This window comes from Mobula birostris, chromosome 2, assembly GCF_030028105.1.
Source record: "Mobula birostris isolate sMobBir1 chromosome 2, sMobBir1.hap1, whole genome shotgun sequence".
Taxonomy (NCBI): Eukaryota; Metazoa; Chordata; class Chondrichthyes; order Myliobatiformes; family Myliobatidae; genus Mobula; species Mobula birostris.
The window spans coordinates 115234405-115253851 of NC_092371.1; the positions used below are offsets into that span (position 1 = coordinate 115234405).

At 41.9% G+C, this 19447-nt stretch overlaps 1 protein-coding gene across 2 annotated transcripts in view; it reads right to left on the minus strand.

The window, feature by feature from the left end:
• Positions 1-8062: 8062 nt before the first annotated feature.
• traf3ip2a (TRAF3 interacting protein 2a) overlaps positions 8063-19447 on the minus strand; it is a 75397-nt gene continuing 64012 nt past the window's right edge. For both annotated transcript variants that reach the window (XM_072246633.1, XM_072246642.1), the window contains one exon: positions 8063-18599. In XM_072246633.1, coding sequence (XP_072102734.1) covers positions 18453-18599 — 147 coding nt within the window. In that variant the 3' untranslated portion in view covers positions 8063-18452. The remainder of the gene's footprint in view (positions 18600-19447) is intronic.

Here is a 19447-nt window from a genome sequence, read left to right on the forward strand (position 1 = left end):
TTATATATTGTACCGCACTGCTGCTGCAAAAAACAAATTTCATGACAGGTGAATGATGATAAGCCTGATTCTGATACGGGTCTCTGTTGTGGACTGTGAGTGGGAAGGGGGCAGGAAGAGGAGAATCGTGGTTTAGAAAAGGGGAAGGGAGAGGGGAGGGAACAGGAAGCACCAGAGAGACATTCTGTAATGAACAATAAATCAATTGTTTGGAATCAAGTGAACTTGCCTGGAGTTTTGGGGTGGGTGTGTCTGCACCCATGCCAGCCCCCACCCTTGGCTTCCTTCTCTGCCATCTGTCCCACACCCTTCCCGCAGCACTCCACGCTCACCACTCCTAGCATCCTTTGCTCCCAACAGGTTTACAAATTCAACCTCCACTTCATGTTGTCAAATACAGTCGTAGACACCCAGAATCAATGGAATAAAATCCAATTGTCTTTGATTCCACTGGGCTTAAAGACAAGCTGATTTTTAAACCATCATTCCTCTTCAGTCCTCTGAAATAATAAATCATCCGGTCAAAAAAGCAGCTGACATACAGATTAAAATAATGTACTTAATGGGAATTCCTTGGGCCAATTCAAGGGTAGCCAAGCTAAGGATTTCCATGGAATCCATTGAAGGTGAAAGAGAGTAGGTTCAAAAAGGATGTGAGGGGGAAGTCTTTTACTCAGCAAGTGGCAGATGCCTAGAATCTGCTGCCTGTTTTGGGGGTAGAGCCTTTTAAGAGACATTTAGATAGGCACATGCATATGAGGAAGATGGGGGGATTGGTTTTGGGGGGTTTCTGAATTTGCTTTTTAGCAGGTTTGGCTCAACATTGTGGGCCAAAGGGCTTGTTCCTGTGCTGTACTGTTGTATGTTCTATGTTCTTTCACTTCAAGAACATTACAGTCTGGAGTACAGGAGTTCCTCAATTTCACAAATGCAGCAGCAGTTGTGAATGGGGCAAGGCTCCTGGAATGAACTGTAGCTAAAAGTGGACTTTTAATACAGCATTCTGCAAATACAGTACAATGAGGCACACATTATTTAAGTCAAGAAAATGTAAATGGATTCCATGGAAATCCTTAGCTTGGCTACCCTTGAATTGGCCCAAGGAATTTCCATTAAGTACATTTTTTTAATCTGTATGTCAGCTGCTTTTTTGACCGGATGATTTATTATTTCAGAGGACTGAAGAGGAATGATGGTTTAAAAATCAGCTTGTCTTTAAGCCCAGTGGAATCAAAGACAATTGGATTTTATTCCATTGATTTTGATCATGGAGTGCTTCAGAAATGTAAGATCTGAAAAAAAAAATTGAGTTACAGAAGTGTGCAAAAGTCTTAGATGTATATGTCTCGGTAGGGTGCCTAAGACTAGTGCACAGTACGGTATTTGACAAAGTGGAGTGGAGAGCAAGTTTGTCAACCTGGTGGGAGCAAAGGATGTTGGGTATGATGAGGCTGAAGTGCTGCGGGAGGGGTGTAGGTTAGATGGCAAAGAAGGGATGCCAAAGGTGGGGTGTGGCGTAGGTGCAAACACACCCACCCCGAGACTCCAGGCAGGGTCATTTGACTCCAAACAATTAGTTTATTGATCATTAGGGCGCATCTCTCTTGTGCCTCCTGCTCCCTCCCCTCTCCCTTCCCCTTTTGTCAACCATGAATCCCCTCTTCCTGCCCCCTTCCCACTCTCAGTCTGCAATAGAGACTGAGAATCAGGTTTATCATCACTCACATGTCATGAAATTATGGCATGAAAAGAATATGGCACAGCTGGAAATCTGCCTAAAGCAGACCGTCCTCAAAAACTGAGTGACTGTGGAAGAAGGGGACTAGTGAGGGAGGTCACCAAGAGACCTGTGACAGCTCCAGAAGAGTTACAAGTTTCAGTGGCTGAGGTGGGAGAGACTGTGCTCACCTCAACTGTTGCCCGGGGGCTTCACCAGTCGCAGCTTTATGGGAAAGTAGCAAAGAGAAAGCCACTGATGAAAAAGGTTCATATGAAATCTCAGCTAGAGTTTGCCAGAAGACAGGTGGGAGACTCTGAGGTCAGCTGGAAGAAGGTTCTATAGCCTGATGAAATCAAAATTGAGCTTTTAGGCCATCAGACTAAACAGCATGTTTGGCATAAGCCAAACACCACACATCATCAAAAACATACCATCTCTACCATGAAGCATGGTGGTGGCTGAATCGTGCTGTGGGGATGCTTCACTGAAGCAGGCTCTGAAAGGTTTGTGAAGGTAGAGGGTAAAATGAAGACAGCAAAATATAGGGATGTCCTGGAGGAAAACCTGATGCAGTCTGCGAGAGGACTGTGACTTGGGAGAAGATTTGTTTCCCAGCAAGACAATAACCCCAAGCATAAAGCTAAAGCTACAGAGGAATAGCTTAAAAACAAAGCTACTGTCCTGGAGTGGCTAAGTCAGAATCCATACCTCAATCCAATTGAGACCGTGATCCCCAAGCAACCTTTCAGAGTTTGAGCAGTTTTGTAAAGAGGAATGGGGAAAAATTGCAGTGTCTAGTTGTGCAATGCTGATAGAGACCTATCCACACAGACTCAAGGCTGTAATTGCTGCCAAAGGTGCATCTACTAAATACTGACTTGAAGGGGCCGAATACTTATGCAATCAGTTATTTTGTGTTTTATATTTGTAATTAATTTAGATCACTTTGTAGAGATCTGTTTTCACTTCGACACGAAGGAATCTTTTTCTGTTGATCTTGTTAAAAAAAAGGCAAATTAAATCTATTATGATTCAATGTTCTAAAACAATAAAACATGAAAGCTTCCAAGGTGGGGGTGAATACATTTTATAGGCACTGTAAATGCCAGGACTTCGAGAGGAGGCATGAATGGACAAGCGTGGCGCATGGCCAAGTAACGGGCATTGGACTAGCCATCTGAAAGTCGTGGGTTGGAGCCTCGGCCGGGACAGTGTGTGTGTCCTTGAGCAAGGCACTTAACCACACAATGCTCCAGTCTACCCAGCTGAAAATGGGTACCAGCAGCAAAAAAAATGCTGGAGGTTAACCTTGCGATAGACTGGCGTCCTATCCGGGGTGGGGGTGGGGAGTCTCGTACTCTCAGTCACTTCACGCCACAGAATCTGGCATAGGCACCAGCCTGATGGGCCACAAGGCTCGTGACAGACTTTAATCTTTAATGAATGGACAGTGAATCATGGTGGAAGTGGCCCCTGTGGAAGGCAGAGAATGGGGGTGGGGGGAGATAATCATATGCTTGGTAGTAGAGTCCCATTGAAGGTGGTGGACATTGTGGAGAATTGTGTATTTGATGCTCTTGGTGTGGTAGGTGAGGATAAGAGGAACTCTACCCCTTTTAAGGAGGATATCTAGAAGAAGATAGGTGATCATCTTCCAGGTAGGTAGGGAAGATAAAGGGCTGGAGTTGAAGGAATCTGAAAGAGGGGAGAGTGGACCACAAGAGAAAGGGAATGGGGAGGTGATAGGCAGGTGAGGCCAGAGTGGGGAATAGAAAAAGGGGGGAGAGGGAGAGAAAGGGATTGCAAGATAAGGGAATCTAAAACCAGAGGGTATAGGCATACATTGAGAGGAGCAAATTTTTTCATATAGACAATGATGAGCATATGGAATGAACTGCCAGATTAAGTGATAGACACAGGTACAATTACAACATTTAAAAGGCATTTGGATAGATATGTGGATAGGAATGGTTTGGAGAGAAATGGGCCAAATGCAGACCACTAGTAGTAGCTGAGGAAGGTATCTTGGTTGGCATAGACAAGTTGGGCCAAAACGCCTGCTTTTGGCCGTATAACACCATAATTTTGACTTGCTATGTAATTATTTCTGTTGAATTGTTAAGGGATGTTAAGGAATTCAGAAGAATTTTTTTGGGGGAGGAGCTCATTGAAACCTATCAAATGTTGAAACACCTTGATGGAGTGGATGTGGAGAGGATGTTTCCTCCGGTGGGAGAGTCTAACACCAGAGGGCACAGCCTCAGAATAGAGGGAGGTTCATTCAGGATAGTGATGAGGAGGAATTTCTTTAGAGGGTGGTGGTTTTGTGGAGGCTAAGTCATTGGGTATATTTAAGGCGGAGGATGCTAGATTCTTGATTAGTCTAATTATGAAGGGATATGGGGAGAAGGCACTGAGATGTAAATGGATCAGCCATGATGGAATGTCAAAGCAGACTCGATGAGCGAAATAGCCTAATTCTACTCCTATATCTATGGTCTTATGGAATGAATTGTAAGTGAAAATCAGGAGAGATATGAAGCTGGCTGTCAGCTCACCCTCAATTGTACTTTAGTGCATCCACCCTTGCAATTTCCAAATGATTTTCATTGTAGTTTAATAAAAGTTCTACCTGCAACTGTGGTTGTGATATGATAGAATTGGAATTAATTTTACAGTATTTAAACAGTTCGAAATCCAATAAGAGATGATTTTACAACCAATGCGCACAAAATGCAGGAGGAACTCAGCAGGCCAGGCAGCATCTATGGAAAAGAGTACAGTCATTTCGGTCCAAGACTCTTCATCAGGCCCAGAGAAAAAAAGATGTGGAGTCAGAGTTAGAAAGTGGGAGGAGGGGAGGAAGAAACACAAGGTGATAGGTGAAACTGGGAGGGGGAGTGGTGAAGTAAAGAGCTGGGAAGTTGACTGGCGAAAGAGATACATGGCTGGCACTTATCCTTGCAAGTGGAACAAGCACTACACCTGCCCCTACACTACCATTCAGGGCCCTTCCAGGTGAGGCGACACTTCAGCTGTGAGCCTGTTGGGGTCATCTACTGTATCTGGTGTGGCCTCCTGTGTATCGGTGAGACCATTTCACCAAGCACCTGCCACCAGAAAAAGTGGGACCCACCCCCCCAGTGGCCACCCATCTTAATTCCACTTCCCATTCCCATTCTGACGTGTTTCTCCATGGCCTCCTGTACCGTCATGATGAGGCCACACTCAGGATGGAGGATGAACACCTTATAATTCCATCTGGTAGCCTCCAACCTGATGGCATAAACATCGATTTCTTGAACTTCTGGTAATGTCCCCCCCTTTACCATTCCTCATTCCCTTTTCCCTGTCACCTTATCTCCTTACCTGCCCATCCACCTCCCTCTGGTGCTTATCTCCCTTTCCTTTCTTCCATGGTCTGCTGTCCTCTCCTATTAGATTCCCCCTTCTCCAGCCCTGTACATCTTTCACTAATCAACTGCCCAGCTCTTTACTTTGCCCCTTCCCCCTCCCGGTTTCACCTGTCACCTTGTGTTTCTTCCTCCCCTCCCCCCTAACTCTGACTCTTCATCTTTTTTTTTCTTCAGTCCTGGTGAAGGGTCTCGGACCGAAACGTCGACTGTACCTTTTTCTGTAGATGCTGCCTGGCCTGCTGAGTTCCTGTGGCATTTTGTGGGTGTTGCTTGGATTTCCAGCATCTGCCGATTTTCTCTTGCTTGTGATAAGAGATGTTTATAACTGATATTCATCATCCATAGAAGTTAGAAAACACTCAACAGATGGATTCTGAAGCTTAAGACCAACATCTATCTAAAGTTGGCAAGTCTCATTATAAATAACATACATGAGTACTATAGACAGAAGCCCTGAAGGATAACCTAACATGTGTTGAGGGAGTTCTTTAGATTTGGGACTTTAGAATAGTACAATGTCAACAGATGTTAGGGCTTTTTTATATACAATTCTAGGGTGTTTATATGCTGGGGAACTCCCTTCTTCCTCAGCCCAGTAACTCAGAAATATTAAGGTCCCAGTGCTGCCAACCAGTTTTGAAAAAGAAAATACCTGAAACAATTTTAACCCACAGCTGCCAACAGTGTTAGCCAGGGCACCAAGCAACCGTCAGCCTTCTTATTAATGGCATAGAACTGGACTGTGTCCTATGTGCTCGAAGACTTAAATATCCTCCACAAATAGGCTTTTTTAACAGACAAATGTGAGAAATAATTTGGAAAGGAACTTCGGGTAAATGACAAGGTACTCCTTAGCCTAGGGTGGCAGGATGGAGATACATCAAAGGGGGTGTGAGGTGCTCCTTCCTTTCCCCAGCCTGCAGGTCACCCTTGGGCAAAATGGAGCACCTGCATAGCCTCCCATCAGGGTCACGTGAAGCCATGGGTGCAGGTGGTGGATGGTCGTATGAGCAACTGGTATATATCACAGGTCCTGGTTATGTGACCACTGTCACCAGGCAGACAGTCTCTAAAGAGTATTGATAATGGCTGGGGTCACCTGTCTTGTATAGACATTACCCAGAAGAAGGCAGTGGCAAAGCATTTCTGAAGAAAATTATGCCGAGAGCAATCATGGTCGCCTATGTCAAATGACACGGCACATATGACGACTCCTTAGACATGGAAACAAGAAATCCATAGTTTGATGAAGACACAAGAAACTGCAGATGCTGGAATCTCTGGCAAAAATAAACCCTGCTGAAGGAAATCAGAGAGCTGAGTAGCATCTGGGGTGAGTAAAGCAATTGTCAATGTTTTGTTTTGAAATCCTGCATCCGGACTGAGAGAGGAAAGAGAAGATAGGCAGTGCAAAGGGTGGGGGTGGGGTGGAGTGGAGTGGTGAAATCCAGAGGGGGAGCAAAGCAGTGAGAGGGGGCCTCACACAACTCCCTTCAAAGAGAGAAAGAAAAGCTCTGTAGATGAGTCACACATGAACTAACAAAGCAAAGCCCATAAATCAAATATTGTAGAGTACAGAATAGATTAACCAGTGACACTTTGAATGTGATGCGGCGGGGAGTTCAGAAGCCTAATGGACTGAGGGAAGAACCTATTTCCCACCCTGACTGTTCCTGTGTTTATGCATCGTAGTCTCCTGCCTGATGGCAGAAAGTCAAAGAGGATGCTGGATCCTTAATACTACTAAGGGCCTTGCGTATGCAGTGCTCCTGATAAATGACCCTGATGGATGGCAAGGAGACCCCTACCGTCATTTCCGACAATTCCAATGTTTACTATCTGACTGCAGACCTTTTGATGGTATGCCGACTTTATGCAATTGTTTTTCTTCCCTTCAATAGGAATTCCATTATTCTGTGATTTATGGGATGTGAATATTGTTTGTAATTTAGTGCCCATCCCTAATTGCCTTTGATCTGAGGAGGATGTTAAGTGTCAACTACACTGGATTGAGGAGTCACATACAGGCTAGACTGGATAAGGATGGCAGATCTACTTCCCAATGTACAAGATGAACTTTTGTAACCATCCAATCACTTCACATTCACCATAATGAAACTGTATATTTAAATTCACCATTCGTTATAGTCCTTTCCTTGAACTGAGTGCCAGATCATTTGATACCAGTCTAGGAATGTAGCTATGATACTACAGTATTGCTTGGTTAATATGGGCTCCCGGCCTGGGGGACCACAGACCCCTTGCTTAAAGGTATTGGTTCACGGCATTAAAAAAGGGCTGGGAAATGTTATCTCGGAGGATTGCAGCTGGTGAAGGTGCAGAGCAGTGATGAGAGGCTCAGAGAACTGGGGGAGAGGTCACAGGGAGGCTTTTCAGGCAAGCTCCTTGCTCTGGTTACTCTTGCTGTGATGCTGAATAGGCTTAACTCATTGCAAGATGTACCCACTAAGGAGTGTTTGTTCACCGTGATACCAGAAGTGGCACTTCACCTTCAGGCAGAGATAAGTAACAGATGAAAGCAAATCATATCCATGCAGATCTGAATCACACCCTAGCTGTTTCAAAGGTAAACAGATGGTTTCAATTAAGTCTGTTACACATTAATTTGAACCAGCAAAGAGTCAAACAGCATGGAAACAACTCCTTCAGTCCAGCTCATCCATGCTGACCAAAGTGCCATTTGTCTACATTTGAGCCGTATCCCTAATCTTTTCCCAACCGCGAGCCTGTCTTTCACATATTGTGCTTGTACTTACTTTTACACTTCCTCTGACAGATTGTCCCACGTACCCAACGTCATGCTCTGTAACTTCAAAACATTAAACTAATTCAAAGGAAGACACAGGAGTCCAAAATGCAGGTCTAACTTTGTGTTTACTTTAAGCAAGGCGCACACATATCACGTAGTAGTGTGATGACATATGCAATTCAAGTATTTTTACATATAACCCATAATGAATTATTTAAACAAACAAGAATGCTCATTCAACTATATATATATATATATATATATATATATATATATATATATAAAACCAGATTACTCTAATATTAATGAAATATTAAATGTACAACACCCTCCACACTCTGTGTGGAAAATCAGCCCTCAGGTCCCCTTTAAAGTTTTCCTCGCTCACCTTAAACCTCTGCTCTCTAGGTTTAGACATCTGTACCCTTGGAAAAAGACCCGAGTATCCACTTATCTATAGCCCTCATGATTTTATAATCAGAATCAGAATCTCAGGTTTATTATCACCAGCATATGTTGTGAATAACTGTGAAAAGGTCACCCCTCAGCCTCCTCTGCTGCAGGGAAATTGTCCCAACCTATCCAGTTATAGCTCAAGCACTCCAGGGCTGGCAACATCCTTGTGAATCTTTTCTACAGCCTCTCTAACGAATGGTAGTGTTTTGGAGGAAATACAAAGGGTAAGTGATTCTTAACTCCAGTAGGAGGGGTTAATGTAAAATTTCTAGGCAATGCATTTCTTATATAAGACAGTGTATGTAATTATGTTTCCAGTCAATAAATAATCTTCAGAAAATGCTGAAAGTACTCAGCTTGTCAGACAGCATTTACAGAGGGAGAAACAGAGTTAAATTGTTAACTCTGAATCGATGTAAGTTTGAAGATCAGCCTTCAATGTAATTCACTTCTCTCTTCACAGGTGTATCTTGAAGGTGAATATTTCTGGCACTTTGTCTTTTTATCTTAGATTTCCAGCATCTGCAGTATCTTGCATTTAGAATAAATCAGACTGTAATTGAATTGTCCACTTCACCCACCAACCAATCCAGTGCACAAGGCCAGAACCTTTGTGCACACACAAAGCTCACTTCACCTTCATTGAGTTGAGTTTCTGAGTTTAGCTTTGTATGACCACTATTGCATTAAAATCAATTCTTCAACTAGGAGAGATTTTATTTTTCACCAATGAACTGTCCTTCATTTAAAATCATGCTGCTGCCTTCAAATATATTAGTTAGAAAATAAAAGATGACAAGTTTAAATGCACGTTAATTGAAGTGCATTGCACAGGTCAATTCAATACAATCTGGATACCTCTATGGCCTTCTGATGTAAGGTGAATCTGATGTATTATTTACACGAATGGATCATTAATCTTGAAAGAAATACACATAAAACCAATTTAATAAACATCAGTGTGGAACAGAACTGAAATGGGAAAACAGTACAAGCCACCTTTTTCAGAATTCCTGTAAATGTCCTGAGATTTCTTTTTTTTTGAGAGATCTCTATCGGAAGATCATCAGTTTGTATAATTTGATAACACTTCTGAGGAAGTTTTTACTCAACTGAGATAGTGGTCTGGAAAGCTGTTTGAAAACGTGGCGGAGGCAGAAACCATCAGTACACTTGAATAGTACCTTACTCATTAGTAACCATCAGGGTTTAGGAGCTAGAATGTGGGATTAATCCAAAATCCATTTTTACTGTTGTAGACACAATGGCCTCCTTCTGCATCATAAATTATGATTTAATTAATTCTTGATAAGTAATTACATGTCAAATAAAATTCCACCTATAATAGTAGGTAACATGCTTCTCAACAACTTCATGACACCGTAAGCGATGTTATTCTGCAAGACTGGCATCCCCTAAAGCCATGTATCTTGACATTTTATCTTTACATTTGGAGGAACAGAAGAACCAGAGGGAAGATCATATCATGCAAGTAATTTGCATCTTAATAACAGTGATAAGCAAATTTTCTGAGCTTGCCAATTTCTTGTCAATGAAAAACATTTTAGTTGCAGCAGCCCTCTAATCTACTTGCATGTTGCTACTGCTGGGTCACAATGAGAGATCATTGGCATCGAAGAAGCAATGTTCATTCCCATTTCTGCTCGGTGAAAGAAACATCTACTAACAAGGAAAGCACTTTGAGATGAAGTTTGCTCATTTCATGACACTTTTTGATAATTCCCCTTAAAAACTTCTCTGTTCTTTAAAAACTTCTCTGTTCACAGGCAGTGGATGTCACTGGCAATGGGTATGTTGTACTTCATCTTTAATTATACCTAAACTGTGGAGACAGTTAAGAGTTGATCGCTTTAGTAGGTCTGGAGTCATATACAGGCTAGACCTTGCACATACAACAGATTTTCTTCCCTGAAGAACATTAGTTAATCTGATTGTATTTTTTTTTATCAGAATCTGTTAGTTTCAAGGTTGCAACTACCAAGAGCTTGGTTTTTATATATTTTAGTCTTATTCAAATATTCAGCAACCAAGATGGTATTCAATCTCATATCTCTGGATCAACGGTCCAGAACCCCAGCTGCTAGTCCACTCACTTAACTGCTCAGCTCTTGTACCCATCTGAAACTTTGCTTTCATCGCTCCTCATCTTTTCCAGAGTTGACTGCAGGAAATAACCACAATTCAGATCAGCTGATGAGGACTGAGATAATGCAGGTCTGCTGACAACACAAGGCTGCATTGGAAAGTATAAACGAAAAAGATTCTACAGATGCTGAGAATCCAGAGCAACACACACAAAACGCAGGAGGAACTCGGCAGGCCAGGCAGCATCTATAGATCTATAGTCAATGTTTCGGGATGAGACCCTTCATCAGGACTTGGCCTGAAACGTTCTGATGACGTCCTGATGAAAGTATGCTGGTATACTGTGAGGTAGATGTAAAGAAGCAACAGCGGGGCATGGGAGAAAGTGAAAACTCTACACAGCCTCTGGGTCTCTGGAATTCTGAGGTAGCAGCTCTACCAGCAATGCTACTGGCACCCATCTTGTAACTATTAATGAACCATGCAATGAATCTCTATCTCAGAGAGTGGTGATGGATAACAGGAGGCAATGTGATATTTTGATTTTGCTAGGGAGAACAGAAAATAAGTTTACTAAATTAAGAGATTAGGAGATATTGACCTGCAGAACGAATGTGTGGTCTCAGTGAATGCATCATAAAAAAATTAACACAAAACACAAGCAATTAGGAGAAAAAGAACTTTGCCTTTAGCACAACAGGATGGGATTGTGTGGGTGTTAGCGTCAAGATTTTAACAAACCCACAATTAATGTGGGAGCTGTAGTCTGACTATAGAAAGATAATCTGACCAAGATTTAAACAGTATTTACTGACTCTAAGGACTGAGCTGTATCATAGAACATAGAACAGTACAGCACAGGAACAGCCCTTCAGCCCTCAATGTTAATAGACAATAGACAATAGGTGCAGGAGTAGGCCATTCGGCCCTTCGAGCCAAACCAATTGCTGTGCCAAACCAATTAAGAAGCAAATCATAAACACCCAAACTCTAATTAATTCCTCCTACCTACACAATGTGCAAATCACTGCATCTTCCTCACATCCATGTGCCTATCTAAACGTCTCTTAAAAGCCTCTATTGTATTTGCCTCTATCACCATACCAGGCAGCACAATCCACCACTCTCTGAGTAAAAAACTTTCCCCTCACTTCCCCTTTGAACCTACCCCCTCTCACCTTCAATGCATATCCTCTGGTATTAGACATTTCTACCCTGGGAAACAGATACTCACTGTCTACTCTATACCTCTTATAATCTTATAAACCTCTATCAGATCTGCTCTCGACCTCCGCTGCTCCAGAGAACACAACCCAAGTTTACCCACCCTTTTTTCTTAGTATATGCCCTCAAATCAAGATAGCAACCTGGTAATCCTCTTCTGCACCCTCCCCAAAGAGAGGGGTTTAGAAAGGTGCAACATAACCTCTTGACTTTTAAACTGGAATGGGCTGATGTTCTCTAGAGTTTGGAAGATGAGTGATAATTTCAATGAAAGATCTAGACATTGGGATTGGAATACTTCTTTAGACAGAATGTTGAGTATTTTTGGAACCCAGAGAAGGCAAGCACATTTAGACTTGTCCAATAGATTTCTGGATTCTCATAATATTGAGGAATATGTTGGGAGAGTGGTTAAGTGTAGATTAGAAAGAGGATTAGATGTGATCATATTCAGCAATACAGTAGCACTAAGAAATTTTGGCTACTATATCTAATGTTTCTATGCTGAGGTCAATATAATGTCAACAAAAATGAAAGGTAACTGCAAAGATCGTTTAACTTGCCTTTGCTGATTTCCTTTCTTGCTGTAGTAGATGCTGATCATGGTTTTAAAGGCACTGGTATCACTCCAGTATCTTAGCTTGGTTGCTTCAGATGTGAATAACAGCATCAATGAAATTATTCAACTGAGGAGGACATAAAGTTCACCTAGATCTGGTTCTCTGACATCTCGCGTAAGGACCTAAACTGGTCTTCCTTTTCGCTCATCTCTGAGAAACTGAGGCTCAGTTATAAAAACAACTAACCAGATGGGAACTTTCATTTTAAAGGCATGATGCTAGTACTTGTGAATGACTGTGGACCAGTGTTAGGCATCTGCAATAGGGGACACACAACATATTCTTTCCAGGCTACGAACACCTGACTTATGGAGTCATAGCGACGGAAACAGGCCCTTCATTCCAGCTGGCCCATGCCGACTATGTTACCCAGTGAGCTAATCCCATCCCTCATATGATCCATAGCCTTCTAAACCCCTCCTATCCACGTACTTCTCTAGATGTCTTTTAAACATTGCTAATGTACCAGCCTCAAACTCTCTTTCTGGCAACTCATTCCAAGGATGTATCTCCCTTTATGTGAGGCAACTGCCCCTGATCTTCCTTTGACCTTTAACCTATGCCCTCTTGTGTACCCCTCAAAGGAATACTTTGTATGTAAATAGTTCAACAAGAGGAGGGGTTGTACTGGGCCTTGTATTAAGTAATGAGCCTGGCTACGTGACTGACCTTTCAGTGGGTGAGCAGTTAGAGGACAGACAATGGGTGAACAGTTAGAAAACAGTGACCACAACTCCTTATGTTTTAAGATAGCTATAGATAAGTATGCCCCCCCCATACACATGCTCAATGGTTATGAGATGTTGTGTCATGTTTAAATTTAGACAAGGTTCGTTGTTTGATTTCTGATTCTAATCAAGATTTTCAAACGTTATGGGGACCCTTTCTGAACTATTTTGAAAATCTTTGTATTGTTATTAAAATATAGATCTGGGCTATTGTTATAAACACTATATAGTAAAGTACTCTTTTTTTCTTTTGTTTTTTACCAACCAGCTTTGTCTTGGTGGTGTGGGTGTAGATTTTTTAATAATATAATTAACCATATTTCATAATTCAATTTATTTCATTTGATTGCTCATGAATATAGGATACCATGATTGTATCAGTGTGATTTATATATAGTGCATTTTGTGCTACCTTATTTTGATTTATGATAATTATCCTTATGAATTCTGTATTTGTGTATATGAAATGTAATAAAAATATTGGAAAAAGGAAGAAAAAGTTAAGTATGGAACTTGTGGGAGAATATTAAATTGAAAATTACAAGAGCATTAGGCAGGAACTAGGGACAATTAATTGGGAACAGCTGGTTTTAGGACAAGTCCACATCTGACATGTGGAGGGTGTTTCAAGACCAACTGCAGAGAGAACAGGACTGCTATGTTCCAGTCAGAAAGAAGGACAAGGATGGCAAGGTAAGAGAACCTTGGATGTTGAGAGAGGTGATGAATTTAGTCAAGAAGAAAAAGTATGTAAAGCTTAGGTCAGTGGATTTTAAGATTATAATGAAACCAGAAGAGAACTCAAGAATGAAATTAGGAAAACTAGGAGGTGCCATGGTAAGTCCTTGGCAAGAAGGATTAAAGAGAATCCAAAGACAATCTATACACAAATCAAGAACAAGAGATAACTAGGGAGAGGTCTACATGGATTTTTGTAAGGCATTTGATGAGTTACTTCATCAGAGGCTCATGCAGAAGATCAAGATACATGGGATCCATGGTGAATTGGCCACTTGGACTCAGAACTAGCTTGCCTAAAGAAGACAGAGGGTAGTGGTTCAAGGGGCTTACTTCAGCTGGAGGTCTGTGATTAGTGATGTTCCACAGGGAAGTGTACTGGGATCTCTGCATTTTGTGATACATATAAATAACCTGGATGAAAATGTAGATGGATAGTTTACAAATGGTATGAAAATCAGCAGTGTTGTGGATAGCACAAAAGACTGCCAGAGAATATAATGGGATATAGATCAGTTACAGAAATGGCAGATGGAGTTTAACCCAGTCAAAAGTGAAGTGTTGCACCTTGGTAAGTCAAATGTAAAGAGAGAGCACAATGTTAAGAGAAATACCTTTAACAGTGTTGATGAGCAGAGGGATCTTGAGGTCCAGGGTCATAGCTCCCTGAAAGGGGCTACACAAGTTGATGGGGTGGTTAAGAAGGCATTTGGCATGCTTGCCTTTATTGGAACCATAGAACCATAGAACCATAGAACACTACAGCACAGAAACAGGCCTTTTGGCTCTTCTTGGCTGTGCCGAACCATTTTTCTGTCTATTCCCACTGTCCTGCGCCTGGACCCTATCCTTCCATACACCTCTCATCCATGTACCTGTCCAAATTTTTCTTAAATGTTAAAAGTGAGCCTGCATTTACCACTTCATCTGGCATCTTATTCCACACTCCCACCACTCTCTGTGTGAAGAAGCCCCCCCGATAATGTTCCCTTTAATCTTTTCCCCCTTCACCCTTAACCCATGTCCTCTGGTTTTTTTTCTCCCCTAGCCTCAGTGGAAAAAGCCTGCTTGCATTCACTGTATCTATACCCATCATAATTTTATATACCTCTATCAAATCTCCCCTCATTCTTCTATGCTCCAGGGAATAAAGTCCTAACCTATTCAACCTTTCTCTGTAACTCAGTTTCTCAAGTCCCGACAACATCCTTGTAAACCTTCTCTACACTGTTTCAACCTTATTTATATCCTTCCTGTAATTTGGTGACCAAATTATTAGTTGAGGCGCTGAGTTCAAAACTCAGGAAGTTATGTTGCAGCTTTACAAGATTCTAGTTAGGCCGCATTTGGAATATTGCATACCGTTCTGGTCACCCCATGTGACCAGATGTGGAGGCTTTGGAGAGCATGCAGAAGAGGTTTGCCAGGATGCTGCCTGGAGTGGAGGGTGTGTGCTATAACATAAGGTTGGACATACTTGGGTTGTTTTCTCTGGAGCAGCAGAGGATGAGGAGAGATCTGATAGAGGCGTATATGATTATAAGAGGCAAAGATAGAATAGACAGACAATACCTTTTTCCAAGAATTGGAATGTCTAATTACAGAGGGCATGCGTTTAAGGTGAGGGGGGTAATTTCAAAGATGTGAAGGGCAAGTTTTTTTTTTTTACACAGAGCAGTGGGTGCCTGAAATGCGCTGCCTGAGGTGGTGGTAGGGCAGAAACATTAGAGACAATTGCAATTTTCCAGACCTCAGGAACCACTCCAGAATGTCATGATTCTTTAAAGGTTATTACTAATGCCTCTGCAATCTCTTCAGCTACCTGTTTCAGAGCTCTGGGGTGTAGTCCAGGTCACTACCTTCAGACTTTTCAGTTCCCCAAGCACCTTCTCCTTAGTAATAACAATGACACTCACTTCTGCTCCTGATACTTCCACGTTTCTGGCATTCTGCTCGTGTCTTCCACAGTGAAAATACTTATTAAGTTCATCTGCCATTTCCTCGTCCCACCATTACTACGTCTCCAGCGTCATTTTTCAGTGGTCCAATATCCACTCTGGGCTTGCTTTTAATCTTTATATATGTGAAAAACTTCTTGTATTCTCTTTTAGCTAGCCTACCTTCATATTTCATCTTTTCTCTCTTTATGGCTTTTTAGCCTTTTGTTGGTTTTTAAAAGCTTCCGAATCCTCCACCTTCCCACTATTTTTTTGCTCTATTATCGGCCCACTCTTTTGCTTTTATCGTGTCTTTGACTTCCCTTGTCATCCACGGTTGCCTCACCCTCCCTGTAGAGTAATTCTTCAGCTTTGGGCTGTATCGTTCTTATACCTTCCGAATTTCCCCCAGAAACATCAGCCATTGCTGTTCTGCCGTCATCCCTGTTAGAGTCCCTTCCAGTCAACTTTGGCCAGCTCCTCTCTCATGCTTTGTAATTCCCTTTAGATTAGATTAGATTATGAGGACACTCAGTCCTCGTTTATTGTCATTTAGAAATGCATGTATTAAAAAATGGTACGATGTTCCTCCAGAGTGATATCACAAGAAACACAGGACAAACCAAGACTAAAACTGACAAAAACCACATAATTATAACATACAGTGCAAAGCAATACTGTGATTTGATAAAGAGTAGACCAATCTTTTTTGTACAGTTCATAACTTCTCCAGAAGAGATCTCAATGAACCAGAAATCAGAAACCCTGCCCCATACACCAGTTCTTCAGCCTTACATTCATTGCCAAATCATCCTATTCTTACCCTCACTGGCATGTGGCAATAGGCAGCAATCCAGAGATTACTACCCCGGCTATCTACCGAACTCCCTATATTCTCTCTTCAGGACCTCCTCCCTTTTCCTATCTATGTCATTGGTACCAATATGTCCCTCAACTTTGAACTGTTCCTTCTCCCGCTTTGGACCCGATCCAAGACATCGCTGACCCTGGCACCTGGGAGTCAACATACCATCCAGTGTCCCTTTCACATCCACAGCATCTGCTTTCTGCTCCTCCCCTTTCACTACTGCACTCTTCTTCTTCCCCCTAACGTTCTGAGCCAAAGAGCCAGACTCAGTCACTGCTGCTTCTCCCTAGTAAGTCCTTCCCCCCGCCCCCACAACAGTATCCAAAATACTACACATTATTAAGGGAAATGGCCATATGGGTACTTTGCATTGGCATTCCCTTTCCCTCTCCTGGCAGTCACCCAGCTACCTGCCTCCTGCAACTTAGGAGTGACTACTTCCCCTTAGCTCCTATCTATCACCTCTTCATTCTCTCATATGAGCCAAAAGTCATGCAGCTGCAGCTCCAGTTCTTTTTATTAGGTTTCCCACATCTCACATAAAGAACATACCACTACCTCTGCACCCGTTCCCAGTGTACCAACAGAAAAAAAAACTACTTACTAGAAACTTACTTAGAACCTATGTTTGTGCTTGCCCAGGCCTGTAGTGGCAACGTCTAACATTGGCCCACTCACACAATGGATGCTCCGCTTACACCTCCCCTCTTCTTATTGGCCTTGCACTGATTTTACAAGATGTTTAGATAGACACATGAATGTCAGGAATATGGAAGGATATGGACATTTATGTGGGCAGAAGAGATTAGTTTAGTTAGCCATTTGATTACTAATTTAATTGGTTTGGCATAGCATTGTGGGCCCAGAGGTACGTTTGTCTCGGTGAACCTTAAGTATCCAGTAGTACTACTTCTAGGAAAGGCATGTGACTTAACTACATTATCACATGTCTTGGCCATTATCACATCTTTGACAACGGAACTTGCTGTGCACAGATTATCTGCATTAAATTCTTACAACATCTGCAGAAATACCTCACTGGCAGAGAAGTATTCAGAGGCATCCTGTTCATTTAAGAAACTGTATAAAATGTGTACCTTACTTTCCCTTTTCTCATAAGTTCAACTGAACAATTAAGAGCAAAGTCTTTACGAAGAGAATGTCTTGAATGTGGCGCTTGCTAATGGCCAGAGTGGCTGCGGCAAACACCAGAGCTGAGAACCTGAGGGAGAAAGGACATGTTTAAAAAAATAGTTATTCTTTTAATTTGTGTTTGCCTGTCAATGTTCTTATTGTTCTGCTTTCTCCAGTGCCTCTGGCAATGAGCTTTCCCCAGTGCTTGTGGTCACTCTGAAAATAGATAACAGGAAGCAAAAAAGCCCGGGTAGGAGTTCCTCATTCTGTGATGACTCTTAACATCTAGAGTAATAAGGTCAGCTGGGAGGGGACATTTTATTACCCGTCTTGTCATCTTCTACTGCTCACCAGCTGCAGGCTTTTTAAGAAAGTATATTATGTGTGAGATGCTCCCTGCCTGGTGGGTAACCAGAATGTCGCATGCCTTAGGGCTGATTTGTAAATTTGTTGATGACATGTAAATTGATGATGTTTCAAGCATTTTTTTCAGATTTACAGAGGTCACAGACAATCCCAGGGTTGACCTTGACCTGGAGAACCTCACAGTGGGTGCAGCAGCCAATCCACTGCACGATAACTCACCAAAGAGAAACGTATTGATCAAACGCTGACCCAGCTTGGCAATTACAGTAACCTCTATGCAGTCCACTTTAACAAGGTGGAGCCTCTATTGTGTCAAGAATGTACGCAGCCGGCTAATTCAAAACGAAACAGGTCAATGAAATAAAGGGATCAAAGAGGGACTGCTTGAATCGTGGGCAACTGTCCAATTGGTGGAGCAACATATTCTTCTACCCTCAGCAGTCGGAGGAGGATTCGCTTCCGATCTCTTGGCCAGTTGTAGATGTGTGTATTCTGTAGCCAGCTGGGCACATGTGCCTGTAATGTAAGGGAGAATGTTACAGAGCATACAAGGCAACACAGACTGATGGAAGACAAAGTGCTCATTCACTTCAGCAAGTTGCAATTAGTTAAAGCAGTGGAAACCCGGGGTAACACTACACTATCAATAACAGTCGACAGCTGCTATCTTCTTCCCTGTCTAAAACTAGAAGGCATGCATTTAAGGTGAGAGGAGGAAAGTTCAGAGGGGATGTGGGGGGCAATAATTCTACACAGAGAGCAGTGGGTGCCTGGAATGCACTGCTGTGAGTGGTGGAGAAATCTTAGATAATTACATGAATATGCAGAGAATGGAGGGATATGGCAGTAAGAATTAGTTTAATTAGGTATCATTAGCTAAATTAATTTGGCACAACATTGTGGGCCAAAGGGGCCGTTCTTGTGCTTAATTTTTTTTATGTTCTAACAGGAGCTTCATGAAATGCAGCAGAATTGTGAGGACATTTTTCATGCAGTTGCTTTTAAGTTTACCATAATTAAAAAGCAATATTCATCCATGGGCTGTCATCTTACTCATTTAGTCAGTGCTTTTTTCATGTTTTTATTCTATGTGGGATGGCTTTATGTATCAGACAGAGTATAGTATACTTGCTTCAAAATATTTTATCCAGAAATAACCCTTTCAAGTATTCTATGGACACTTAACTTTATTAATTTTTTTGTAGAGCTTAGTGTCAACAGAGTCTACAGCTCTAAAACAAGTCCATGCTAACTTTTCTGACCATCTACAATAATCTCATTTGTCTGCGTTAGGACTGTGTCTTTCTCTTCCTTGTTTATTTAAATGTCTGTGTAAATTTTTTATTAATTATGCTCTCTTTTTT